This window comes from Ovis canadensis, chromosome 5 (genome assembly GCF_042477335.2).
Source record: "Ovis canadensis isolate MfBH-ARS-UI-01 breed Bighorn chromosome 5, ARS-UI_OviCan_v2, whole genome shotgun sequence".
NCBI lineage: Eukaryota > Metazoa > Chordata > Mammalia > Artiodactyla > Bovidae > Ovis > Ovis canadensis.
This window is the reverse complement of record NC_091249.1, coordinates 115,025,492-115,037,541: the sequence shown is the minus strand read 5'-3', so window position 1 is coordinate 115,037,541 and position 12,050 is coordinate 115,025,492. Positions and strand designations below refer to the sequence as shown.

Below are 12,050 nucleotides of genomic sequence, written 5' to 3'. Positions count from 1 at the left end.
TGGAGTGGGTAGCCTACCCCTTCTCCAGGGGGACTTCCCAACCCAGGAATCGAACCGGGTTCTCCTGCATTGCAGGTGGATTCTTTACCAGCTGAGCTACCAGGGAAGCTCCCTGAACCCCTAACCCCATGCTTTTACTGCCCGGAAAAGTGAAAAAGCCCCTTCATTTTTTCATGGCGTTCAGAATCAATGCCAGTAGTTTTCTTGGGTAGTGATTCTACCCTTTTCTGATAGTATTCCTAATCTCAGACAAGTGAGTAATAGAAAGAGTGTTGATTCTCAATTTTCCCTGAATAAGTTAGTCAAGTTCCTGAAACTTAGTTTCCTCATTTATAAAATGGAAGCGGCAATCTATTTCACAGGATTATTGTGAAGACTAAGCTTCCCAGGTGGCTCTAGAGGTAAAGAACCCACCTGCCATTGAAGGAGACTTAAGAGATGTGGGTTTAAAGTAAAAAAAAAAAAAAAAATTAAATTAAATAATAAATAAATAAAATGTGATTTTCAAGCTGAGAAAAAAAAAAACAGATGCAGTTTCAATCTCTGGGTCAGGAAGATTTCCTGGAGAAGGAAATGGCAACCTACTCCAGTATTCTTGCCTGGAGAATCCCGTGGACTGAGGAGCCTGGTGGGCTACAGTCCGTGGGGTCACACAGAGTCAGACATGGCTGAAGCAACTTAGCCCAGTACACAGCACACATTGTGAAGATTAAATAAGTGATTGCCATTAGAGTTATTTAAGCTCTATATACAAAGTACTGTATACAAAAAGCTCTTTCTATATAAAATGTACATATGTTCATTAATTATATATATTAATATTAAACATTTTAATATATTGGGCTGCCCTTGTGGCTCCAGCTGATAAAGAATCTGCCTGCAATTTGGGAGACCTGGGTTCGATCCCTGGGTTGGGAGGATCCCCTGGAGAAGGAAAATGTATTCTGGCCTGGAGAATTCCATGGACTACAGTCCATGGGGTCACAAAGAGTCAGACATGACTGAGCCACTTTCAGTTTCACTTTTAATATATTACAAGTCATATATACAAAATGAGTATGTAAACAATACAATTTAGCAGTAAAATAATTACTCATGATAAGAAAGATTATTTATCTTCTTTAAATTTTTGACAAAAAGATTACTGGTGTTTTATTTGCAGTTGGAGTTTTTTCCCAAATGAATAATCCCTAAATAATAGTGAGGAGTGAAGATCCAGAAACTTACTCAATTAATTTCCTCCCCTCCCCCCACCCCCGAACATTTTTAGCCTCTGTTTAATTAAGCTAGAAAGTCATGCCAAGTGGGTGATGATTTCCCCTTCTTGGAAGGGTACAAAAGAGGTACAAACTGAGCATCATCCTGTGGTCCTTTTCTCATCACTCGGGATGAACAATAAATCTCCTTTACTAACATACTCTTTCACTTTGACAGTATTAAAACATGACCCAGAATATTAACCAACTACTAGGAAGTAGCCGGCATGTCTAAGCATTTACAAGACAGACTGTTCCTATGAGACCCAAATTCATAGCTTTAAGCACCTGGTACCAGGATGAGAAGGAAGGTAAACAAACCAAACCTCTAAAGTAGTCATCGACTGGAGCTTTCATTATAAAATATCACTGCAAAAGTCTGAACCATTTTAATTAGCAAATCAATGAAGTTCACTTTCAAGAGAATGTTTCCATAGATACAAAGTGAATGTTTAGGTTTGATCGCTCATATTACTCCAGGTTAACCAAGGGCTTCCAAACCCCTGGGGCCCAGAGACTGTTACTGATTCCAAGAGTTTGAAATGGGAATGATAGCCCTTATTCTGAAAGGTCAGAGGAGGCCCTATTCAGAAGAATCCTAGCTGGACAGCTGGAAAACAGCTACTAATAAATGGCCTAAAAATAATAACAGCAAAAGTGAGTACAGGTTTTGTACTCATCACTCTAATAAGTGTTTTTACTTATTATTTCACTTAATTTCTAGGACAATCCTATAAATAAGTTATTATCCCACCTACAAGTTTGGAAACTGATACTTAACAAGGTTAAATGATTTGCCTGTGTTCCCTTAGCTAGTAAACGGTGAGGACAAAATTCGAACCCAGGTAACCTAAGTTACAGGCTTCCCAGAAGGGACAGTGGTAAAGAATCTGCCTGCCAATGCAGGAGACACAAGAGACGCAGATTCAATCCCTGGGTTGGGAAGATCCCATGGAGTAGAAAATGGCACCCCACTCCAGTATTCTTGCCTGGAAAACCCCATGGACGGAGGAGCCTGGCGAGTTGAGGTCCATGGGGTCTCAAAGAGTCAGACAAGACTAAGCATTAGCTCAAGGGAGCCTAAGTAACAGCAACAAAAGAAAAAGCAAAGAGTGAAACGTGAAAAGTTTCCTTATATTTCGCTCTTATTATTTCCCACATCTTTCCAGAGCCTTGGTTGCAGCCAGAGCCTCTATGGCCTTGTACTTTGTCACCAACCCCTCCTTTCTGGCTTTCTCTTCCACTCCTGTGTTAAAACACCCTGCATTCTCCCCAGACACGGTCGCCTTCTACCTGCTGAGCATACCCCACCTCTTGGACATTTTTCTGACCCCATGTCTTTGCTTGTGTTAGTTCCTTCCCCTGAAACATTCTCTACCTGCTGATTCCCCAGCATACATTGTCCAGATACTACCTGTCTTCCGAACGTGTATTCAAACGCTGGCCATCTCTGCTAGACAGTAATCCCAGATGGTCCTAAGCAAACAAAGCATCTCCGTTTCCTGGGCTTCCATGCTCACCTATCTTGCAACGCTTGTCACTCTCTATTTTGTATTTTATCTCTAGTTGGCCATTTTATCTCTTCTAAGGGATTGTGCACTCAGAGATGACTCTATTTTACGTATGCTTAATGAATAAATGAATAAACCACCAAAGGGACTTAGTTGGCCATTATTCCCATGAAGAATCATCCCCTCATTTAACAGCAGGACAGACAAGAAGATTGTAAAGATGATTCAAAGGCAAAAAACCCAGCACTCAGGCCACCAGATGCCTGGGCTTTGAGCCATATCATACTCTTTTCAGCTGGAAGAAAACAACCGATTTCTACCTATTTTTAAGTTTTTTCTCTTGAAAATATTTCATGTGTGATTAATAAAAATATTTAATCCAAAGCCATTCATTCTTTCCCAGCCTTACTTTTCAAATATCCTATCTTCACAGGTCCTTAATTTCTAGCCCCAATTATTTCACATATTAAATAATGCTCCTTACAGAAATTTCAACAGAAATTTTGTATCTAGGCCAGGATATATAAAACAGAGGCCTGTGATTTCGGGTCTTTAATGACTCTACTCTTCCTGGAATAAAAAATGCCTGAGCATGCACCCTGTTCCAGGAGGAGCACTTTACGGCCACCAACTCCCCCCACCCCGCCCACTCCCACCCTGACAGCTGCTGAGTCCAGCTGGAAGCTCTCCCAAGGTTAATCCGCTGCTTACCCTTCTTTTTCCGAAGTAGTTTACCCTTCCCTAGACTTGAACTTTAAATTGAAGTTTATATCCTTTTTCTAAGAGTCCTTTTCCATCCTCCTGTACATCCTGACTCCGATCATGACCTGAGGCTCACAGCCAGTGGTCCCACCCAATGAAACTCGAGATAGGATTCAGGTGAATCCAAATTTCCAGTGGGAGATTCCCAAAATAAATATGCCCCTCTCTACTGTCCACAAAAAGTCACTGCCCTGGCAAACCACATTCCCCCCCTCCCAACTCCCCCAGAGGACTGGATCATACTGCACAAGTGTATTTTATTTTTGAGTGTTTCCTATGTGTCCAGAACTTGAATAAGCTCTCTATGTCTATTGTCTAAAACTAATATTTGCAAGACATCCACGGCTATTGGCCCATTGCAAGTAAGAAACCAGGGCTTGGAGAAGTTAACATGCCTTTGGTCAACCAGCTATTAAGTAACAGAGACAAACTGTGCACAAATGCTGTCTAACTCCTGTGCTTAAACGCTCTGTGTAGCACTCCCTGATGGAAATTAGTTTTCTAAAAGAAGTATTCATACTCCGTCAGTAATGCTGCACTCTGAACTTTCACACACTGGTCATGATAGACGAGGTCCACCCCGTCCAACTGTTTAGCACAGTAACCATAGGAGTTAGGAGGACAGCCAAGGAATTCATTGAGGAATGGCTGAAACCATCTTGTGCCATGAACACCACATGCACTAACATATTTAGTTTAGTTTAATCATTTTATATGCATGGAGTATACACTTTTATTATATTAATAAAGATTACACAGAGTTCTAATGCTCATTTTCTTCTAGATGACACTGAAGAAATGACCTTTGCGCTGGTCTGATCTATGATTCCTTCTTTAGCTTAATTTTTCAAGCTCTGCTTGGCTCTTGCACATCCTACCCTGGTTTGGTTCCTAGTTCTCCGGCCCTCTGAAGGTCATAACCTTGAAGCAGGCCTTGATTACCATTTATAGCAGTATTTATCAAAATGCAGGCTTTGATCCTGCATGCGTGATTACTGAGTCACTCAATCAATGTAGTAAGTTGTGACCAGTATTTAAAACACAGTGGCATGAAAGTGAAAGTTGCTCTGTCGTGTCTGAGTTTTGCACCCCCATGGCCTGTAGCCCGCCAGGCTCCTCTGTCCATGGGATTCTCCAGGCAAGAATTCTGGACTGGGTTGCCATTCCCTTCTCCAGGGGATCTTCCCAACCCAGGGATCAAACCTGGGTCTCCTGCGTTGCAGGTGGACTCTTTTCTGTCTGAGTCACCAGGGAAGCCCTAAGCAATTCTAAAAAAACAATAGAATTTAATATAATAGAAAATATCATGGTACATCTCAATGTTTCACAAACTTTTGGTTTAATTGCATTAAAACATGTAGAGGTCTATATTTATTACATCTTTAGATCACAGCCCAAAAAGTTGGGAAAATACTAATGTACAGAAACTCTCTGCATACGTGCTTGTTTAAATGGTCAATTTCTGTGTTCAGAATCTTAGAAACAGAGTATTCAAGGAAGTTTCTTTACTTTCTATCATGGATAAGGATGATAACACGCCTCTGTAATATGCCTTCTTTGTAAGAAGGCTGAGTCTTAATAACATTGTCCCCTGGCTGCAGCCTCTCAGTTACTTTACTGTTTTATTTCATTTATTTTATTATTTACTTTATTCCATTGATTTATGTTTTTCATTAGCTAATCTGGGAGACTTCATGATATTTCTTCTTTCTAAAGGTATCCATAGTGTTGGGGCCAGGGGGCTTCCCTGGTGACTTGGTGGTAAAGAATCCGCCTGCAACGCAGGAGATGTGAGTTTGATCCCTGGGTCAGGAAGATCCCTTGCAGGAGGGCATGGCAATCCATTCCCAGAATTCTTGCCTGGAGAATCCCATGGACAGAGGAGACTGGCGGGCTACGGTCCATAGGGTCACAAAGAGTCAGACGTGATGAAGTGACAACATCCTCGCAAGCAGTGTTGGGGGCATGACTTAGTCCTTGTGACAGTCAGTTGAGATGCTGCGAGAACACAGAGGACAAAAAAGAGGAGGCAGGGAGGAGATGACCGTGAAGTGGGAGGAAAGAGAAGCCTTGCGAGCCATGCTGGCAACCCCAGCGTCTAACAGGGTTTCCACAGGCTTTCTAACCCTGTTAGATGCTAGTCCCACAGTTTTCGTTGTCTAGTTGCTAAGTCGCGTCCAACTTTTTTGCGACCCCATGGACTGTAGCCCGCTGGGCTCCTCTGTCCTTATATTTCCCAGTTAAGAAAACTGGAGTAGGTTGCCATTTCCTGCTCCAGGGGATCTTCCTGACCCAGGGATCGAACCAATGTTTCCTGAATTGGCATATGGATTCTTTATCACTGAGCCACCTGACACCCTAGTCCCGCATTTCACTTTCAGCTAAATATGCCTCAAATGTATATCTTGGGAGTTGGAGAAATAGCCCCAGTCTGTTAAGGAAACTGCTAGTACTTTAACAATATGTATGACTGGCTGGCCTATGCCTGCTAATGTTGAAAAACCACTGTGATAATTCCAGAAGCCTTTTAGTCAAATGCTTCTTCCTAGACCTGAAGTCCCTTGTCATTCACTGTACATATGATTTTTTTTTTCTTTTTATCTCTCTCTAGCAAGAGCTGGAACAAATTGTGACTGTTAACTATTATTGTTTTTATTTTTAATTTATTTTAATTGGATACAAAGTACAATATCGTGGTGGGTTTTTGCCATACATTCACATGAATCAGCCATGGGTGTACATGTGTTCCCCAACCTGACCCTCCCTCCCCAACCTGTTGTTGTTAAATAAATCACATCAAGGTCTGTATGCACTTCTCAGATATATTTTACATTATTGCAACAAATATAGAGTCTTATGACAAATCTCTGTGCAAACATTGTGTTAGCTTATTTATTGCTGCCACCCAATGAATGATCGCGACCAGCCCAATGAGGTCACTTGAAATGGGGTAATGAGGTTATAACTGGATGACTTTTATGCTGATCATTCCTACCCTATAACTGGTTAGCAAAGGGGTCAGAAACTTTCCTGTTTGTAGCAGACACCTCTGGACATGGCTGGCTGTCTGTTCTCAGAAGGGGTAGGGATGGAGGAAAGGAAATATAAGCTCAGACGTATGAGAAAAGGAAATATAAGCAGGAAGAAGGTGAAAACCAGTACATAATAAAAATGCCATGTGCTTCTGTTTGGAGCAGAGAATTAAAGCAGCAAAATAACCCTCAGATATCTCCTTAGGTTTCCTATAGTCCTGAAATATCTAACAGATTGTTTATTTTACATCTAGTATATATCCCCCAAACATACATCTATGGAAAAATGTGCACATGAATATTCATAACAATGTTATTCATAATAGCCAAAAAAATGGAGGAAAACTCAAATGTCCAAAGTAACAAATGGATAAATAAAATGCTGTATATCCCCACAATGAAATATCATTTCACAACAAAAAGAAATGAAGTACAATATATGATCCAACATGAGTGAGCCTTGAAAACTGGCCAAGTGAAATAAGCCAGTCAAAAAAGATCACATGCTATATAACTCCATTGATATAAAGTGCCTCAGGAAAAAGAAATCTATAGAGACAGAAAGTCAGTTAGGATTGCCTAGGGTTAGAGTGGGGAAACAGATGGGGAGTGAGCACGGGTATGGAGTTTCTTTTTGGGGCGGTAACTCAATGTTCCAAGATCAGGTTATGGTGATGTTTGCACAACTTCATAAACAGACTAAAAAAGTCAGTGATTGTACATTTTAAATAGACAAATATTGTGGTGTGTAAATAGTATCTCAATAAAGTTGTTTTATGTCTATCTAGCTCAAAGAAAGAAGTCATTCTCTGAGTTCAGTAAACACCAATAGACTGGGTCCTACTAAAAGAAAAAACTCCAGCCATTTCTAAAATGAATGCTTTCCTAGAGGTTAGTTCTAAAATGGACTTTTTAAATAAAAATTTTAAAAGACTTTAACATTGCATCTAAACCTCCTGTATAAAGTAAACAATTTCAAAGTCCCAAAGACACTCATTCTGTTTAAAAAAGAAAAATTTGTGACTTTCTGACAGTGTATGTTGGTAACATGTGTAGCCAAAATAAAAACAAAAATGAGTCAAATTTTCCTTTCACAGTTCCTTATTATCATACCAGTGTAGAATGGTTATCCTGTAGTGTAGCAAAAATCCAAGTTGCATTTTGGCATTTTCTTTGTTAGTGTAGTACACGAAGCAGGCTTCTCAGATGGCTCAATGGTAAAGAATCTGCCTGCCAATGCAGGAGACACTGGTTCGATCCCTGGGTCAGAAAGATCCCTTGGAGGAGGAAAGGGCAACCTAGTCCAGTATTCTTACCTGGAAAATTACATGGACAAGAGAAGAGCCAGGTGGGCTTCAGTCCATGGAGTTGCAAAGAATCAGCCACGACTGAGCAAGCACAGACCATAGCTCACTAAAGTGGCCTCTGGGGCTGTGGGGTTTGGGGAGTGAGAACAAGAGTTAGCAATCACGAGCAAGAGAATTAAAATCTAATCATCGCTATTAATGATATGAGCTAGAGTATCTGCATGAGATTCAGGTTACCTCAGAACATCAAGACACCATAAACAATGTACAAGTGTTTTGACTTTTTCAGCACCGTCTCCTAGACTGATGTCTTCCCCCTCCAACCCCAGCTCCTAAATAATGTAAACAAAATTCTGGCCAAGCAACATATAACTGCTAAGATAGAGTCAAAGGACTATGGGGAAGAAATTATCTTGTAAAACCGGTCATTTATTCTCATTTTAATTCAAGTTGGCTCCCTCATATCACCCTGTGGGTTCATATTTTAGAAGTGCTTTGCATTTGCACAAAGGTGAGAATCTATGTTGGTCATAGAAACCTCTGGCAATCTTCGTTACTCCTCAGGATGTCTTAATGGTTCTGTCCAAGCAGATGCTATTTAATTTTTCCTCTAATGTAATGTTGTAGGTGTCAATCTTTGATACCAAGACATGTATTTCAAAATGTGTCCTACAGGAACACACTAAAAAAAAAAAACTACTTTAGGCCCACAGTAACACGAAGCTAAATATTGAACATGTAATGAAAAGACTGTAAAAATGAAAAGAACAGGAAATCCAAACTTTGTTCCTGTCTTGCCATTAATAGTTAGTGGATAACCTTAAATCATGTATTTTTTGGAGCCTCATTTCTTCATCTGGTAAATGAGACACCTGGACTAGAGTTTCATTTGGAGACAAAATTTTCTTGACACCTTGTCAGAGTTTTTCTCCACTTTACTCTTATTCTCCTCACTTGCTTTGTCCTTTCACCCTCTGTAGGTGGCCTTTATCTACAGGGATACAGGGTGAATGAGCAGACCCTTAGTGTCAAGCAATCAGTAATTGAACTCAAGCCTCCATCAGAAGAATTTAAGACTTTCTATTTCTGTGCAGAAAATAAGACAGAAAATCAACGGTAAGTCAAGGTCTATGTATTTCTTCTTTGTTGGTCCTGACAAGAGCTTTCTAAGCAAACCCTTGTATTCATTTTCCAACCTCAGCTTGACATCGTTTACTAAATATTCCCCTTTCTTTGCATTGTCCCTAAAGTTAATATTCCTCAGGATTTTTTTCTTTCAATACACAGATGATTCTTCCAGAAGTAATTTTTTTAATGAAAAAGGAGTCCATAGTTCCCCCCAAGGCAGTAGCTAACTCAGGCTTCAATATAAAAAATTCACTAACACTATACCTGTAAATATTAATTTATTATTAAATAAAATATTAATTTATCAATTCACAGAGTGGCTGTTTTACCACATTTCACTTAACTCTTATTGATATGTCCATCTGGTCAGATGTTCAGTTTTGTTATAAGCCTCTGAAGGGCATAGGACTTATCCGTCTAAACAGATACGTTCAGTATCCAACTTGGTATGCACAAATGGACACTTGTTTCATAATGATTCTGAAAAAGAAAACCAGCAGGAAAGCTAACAGAGACAAAAATCAAGAAGCAGAGCAGGTACTTGGAGGATCTTCCTTCATCACCCAAGCCTACATGACCTAACTGCAATCCCCTAGACACTCGTGTTCACCGTCTCCCATTCCTACCCTCAACTGATGGTGACCATCCAGACACTGTCTTCCAGTGGATAAAGGGGATCTAATCAACAAGTTTACACTGACTTATTAAAACAAAGGACAGGGGAAAACTTTCAGGGCCATTTGTAAGAACGAGATTCATTGTTTCAACCCAAAGAGATAAAACTCCCAAAGTGGAATTTTAGGAATCTCCAGCAAGTGACTATTTGGAAAAGGGAAAAAGGACCTCCTTAGGCCTTCCCCCATTATGTAACCTTCCTGTCCCACTAACCCCTGAGCAAGGGCTAGGTGGAAGAACAATGACTGGAGAATTGCCAACTATTTCCCAAGATCTTCCTCAGACTTGTGCTGTATAATCTGGTGGCAGGTTAAGATTGTCCTTTGAAGGCAAGCTTTAGCAGGTATATTAGAAAAAGGGCCAACCCCTAGCTGATAAAATGTATGGCTTCTCAAAGAGAAAAAGTTAAATAGTTGGATCTCACTGCCAAATCCATGAGTGGATACTATCAAGAGGAAGCAATATTAAGTCATTAAAGAAATATTTCAAAGTAGAAGGGCGACAGTTTCAAAGTATGGTTTTTGGGACTCTGGTTCCAAAAGACAGCCCACTCGCAAAAAGTAGTAGAATAAGTCTAGGAAATGATAGAAGTCATATTCAGAGATTTCCATCAATCTCAGAGAATCTGAGAGTATATTAATTCAGTGTTTCCGAGACACACTGCTAAAAGGAATCCTGGGTAACTCCCCTTAATTCCCACTGCGTAAGCTATCTGACTCAAAGCATTTTTTAAAAAGAATGCCTATTAACCACTCTTAGAATAAACATTGTATGGGAAATTTCATAACACATTATCCAAGAAAATGACAGGAATGGAGAAGATGAGAGGGGAGATTTAACTACAGTTTGCGTTGGCTTCCACAACGTGATAAAGGAATATTTGGCCCTAACAGCAATGTTTGATTACTGTGCATTTGCTGAACGAAACTTTAGAGAGAGACAGTAAAATACTAGTGATAATTTCTAAAGTCCCGCAGCTTCGTTACACTCTCTTCTGGCCCTGTTATTTATATTAACTTTACTTTATAGTTATCACTGCGTATTTCTCTTCTGGTGTTTTACCTTTTTGTTCAATCCAAAACATGAGGATTGTGGTTACTATATTAATTTCAAAGTAAATACCCAAGAGAAACAGCTGTAAAATAAATCAAAAGACTTTGTAACATTTCATCTCCCTAGAGAACATTTTCTTAAAGAATTGTCCTGTCCTATTACTTCCACAGCTGGATTACAGCTCTGAAAATGTCCATCAAAAAATGGCTTCCTTTGCACCAGGCTATTCAAGACTTCATGAACCGACCTCTAGAGGAGACCAGAATGTGACTGAAATCCTAATCTTAAGAGAAAGGATTCACAGAATCACCACTAGCCAGTTACAAAAAGAAATAAAAACATTTATCGTTATATAGCTTTACAAGTGAATGTTCCTCTGATATATTTAAATATTGTGATGGCTATAATCTTGATTTTCAACCAAAACACCAAAATCTAATATGACATTCAGATAACTTATGTTATCATCATTGATAATTTTGTGTTTTCCCCCTCAAAGCAGCACATGTTAGCATCAAAATATAGTGTGCTGCGTATCTCTGGCTCTTTGAAAGCATAAGTACAATAAAAGCTGATTTATTTTATTTTCTCTTTTATAGTCTTTTCTAAATATTCCACCCTGTGCTTTGGCTGTAGGCTTCCTAGAATGTCTGCAAGTCATGATGTGGGAAGTTGATATTTGGGAAATTTAGGCTCATGAAAATGAAGTGGTTCCAATGAGCAAATATTTCAGCTAAACAAGGACCTTTCTGTTAGGTTATCTTAAAATCAAGTGACCCAAATGCCTCTCAAAATTTCCTGTATAAAAGAAAATAATTATTGTTATATAAATAAAACAAGGAAATAATTAAGACTGAGTTCAGGGGAGAAAACTCAGAGGCATGGGTCATATTACCTGAATTGTCATCTGAATATCTATCACATAGCAAAAGGAAAACACAAAATAAATCAAGAATGTTCTATTCTTGCTCCTGAATGTGAAATTCAGAGAAATTCAAGACTGAATTCCAAGCACTGAGTTCCTTTCTAGGTTGAACAATCCCAGTGTGTGTCCCAGATGCTGTGGTTTACTGAGAAGCCCCACACCCTCACTAATGCAACACGGAACACAGCTTTCAGGGTGTCCACCTGTCAGAGTCAAGCACTCTGGAGCAACTCAGTTCAGTTCAGTCTCAGTTGCATCCAACTCTTTGCGACCCCATGAATCATGAATCAGGGAGGCATGCCAGGCCTCCCTGTCTATCACCAACTCCTGGAGTTTACCCAAACTCATGTCCATTGAGTTGGTGATACCTTCCAACCAGCTCATCCTCTGTCATCCCCTTT

General features: G+C 39.7%; 1 protein-coding gene across 1 annotated transcript in view; it reads left to right on the top strand.

Moving 5' to 3' along the window:
• The window catches only part of LOC138440547 (uncharacterized), a 68,107-nt gene extending 56,799 nt beyond the window's left edge, over positions 1-11,308 (top strand). The window contains exons 6-7 of the mRNA XM_069590261.1: positions 8,849-8,984; positions 10,895-11,308. Coding sequence (XP_069446362.1) covers positions 8,849-8,984; positions 10,895-10,994 — 236 coding nt within the window. The 3' untranslated portion in view covers positions 10,995-11,308. The remainder of the gene's footprint in view (positions 1-8,848; positions 8,985-10,894) is intronic.
• The last annotated feature ends 742 nt before the right edge of the window (positions 11,309-12,050 follow it).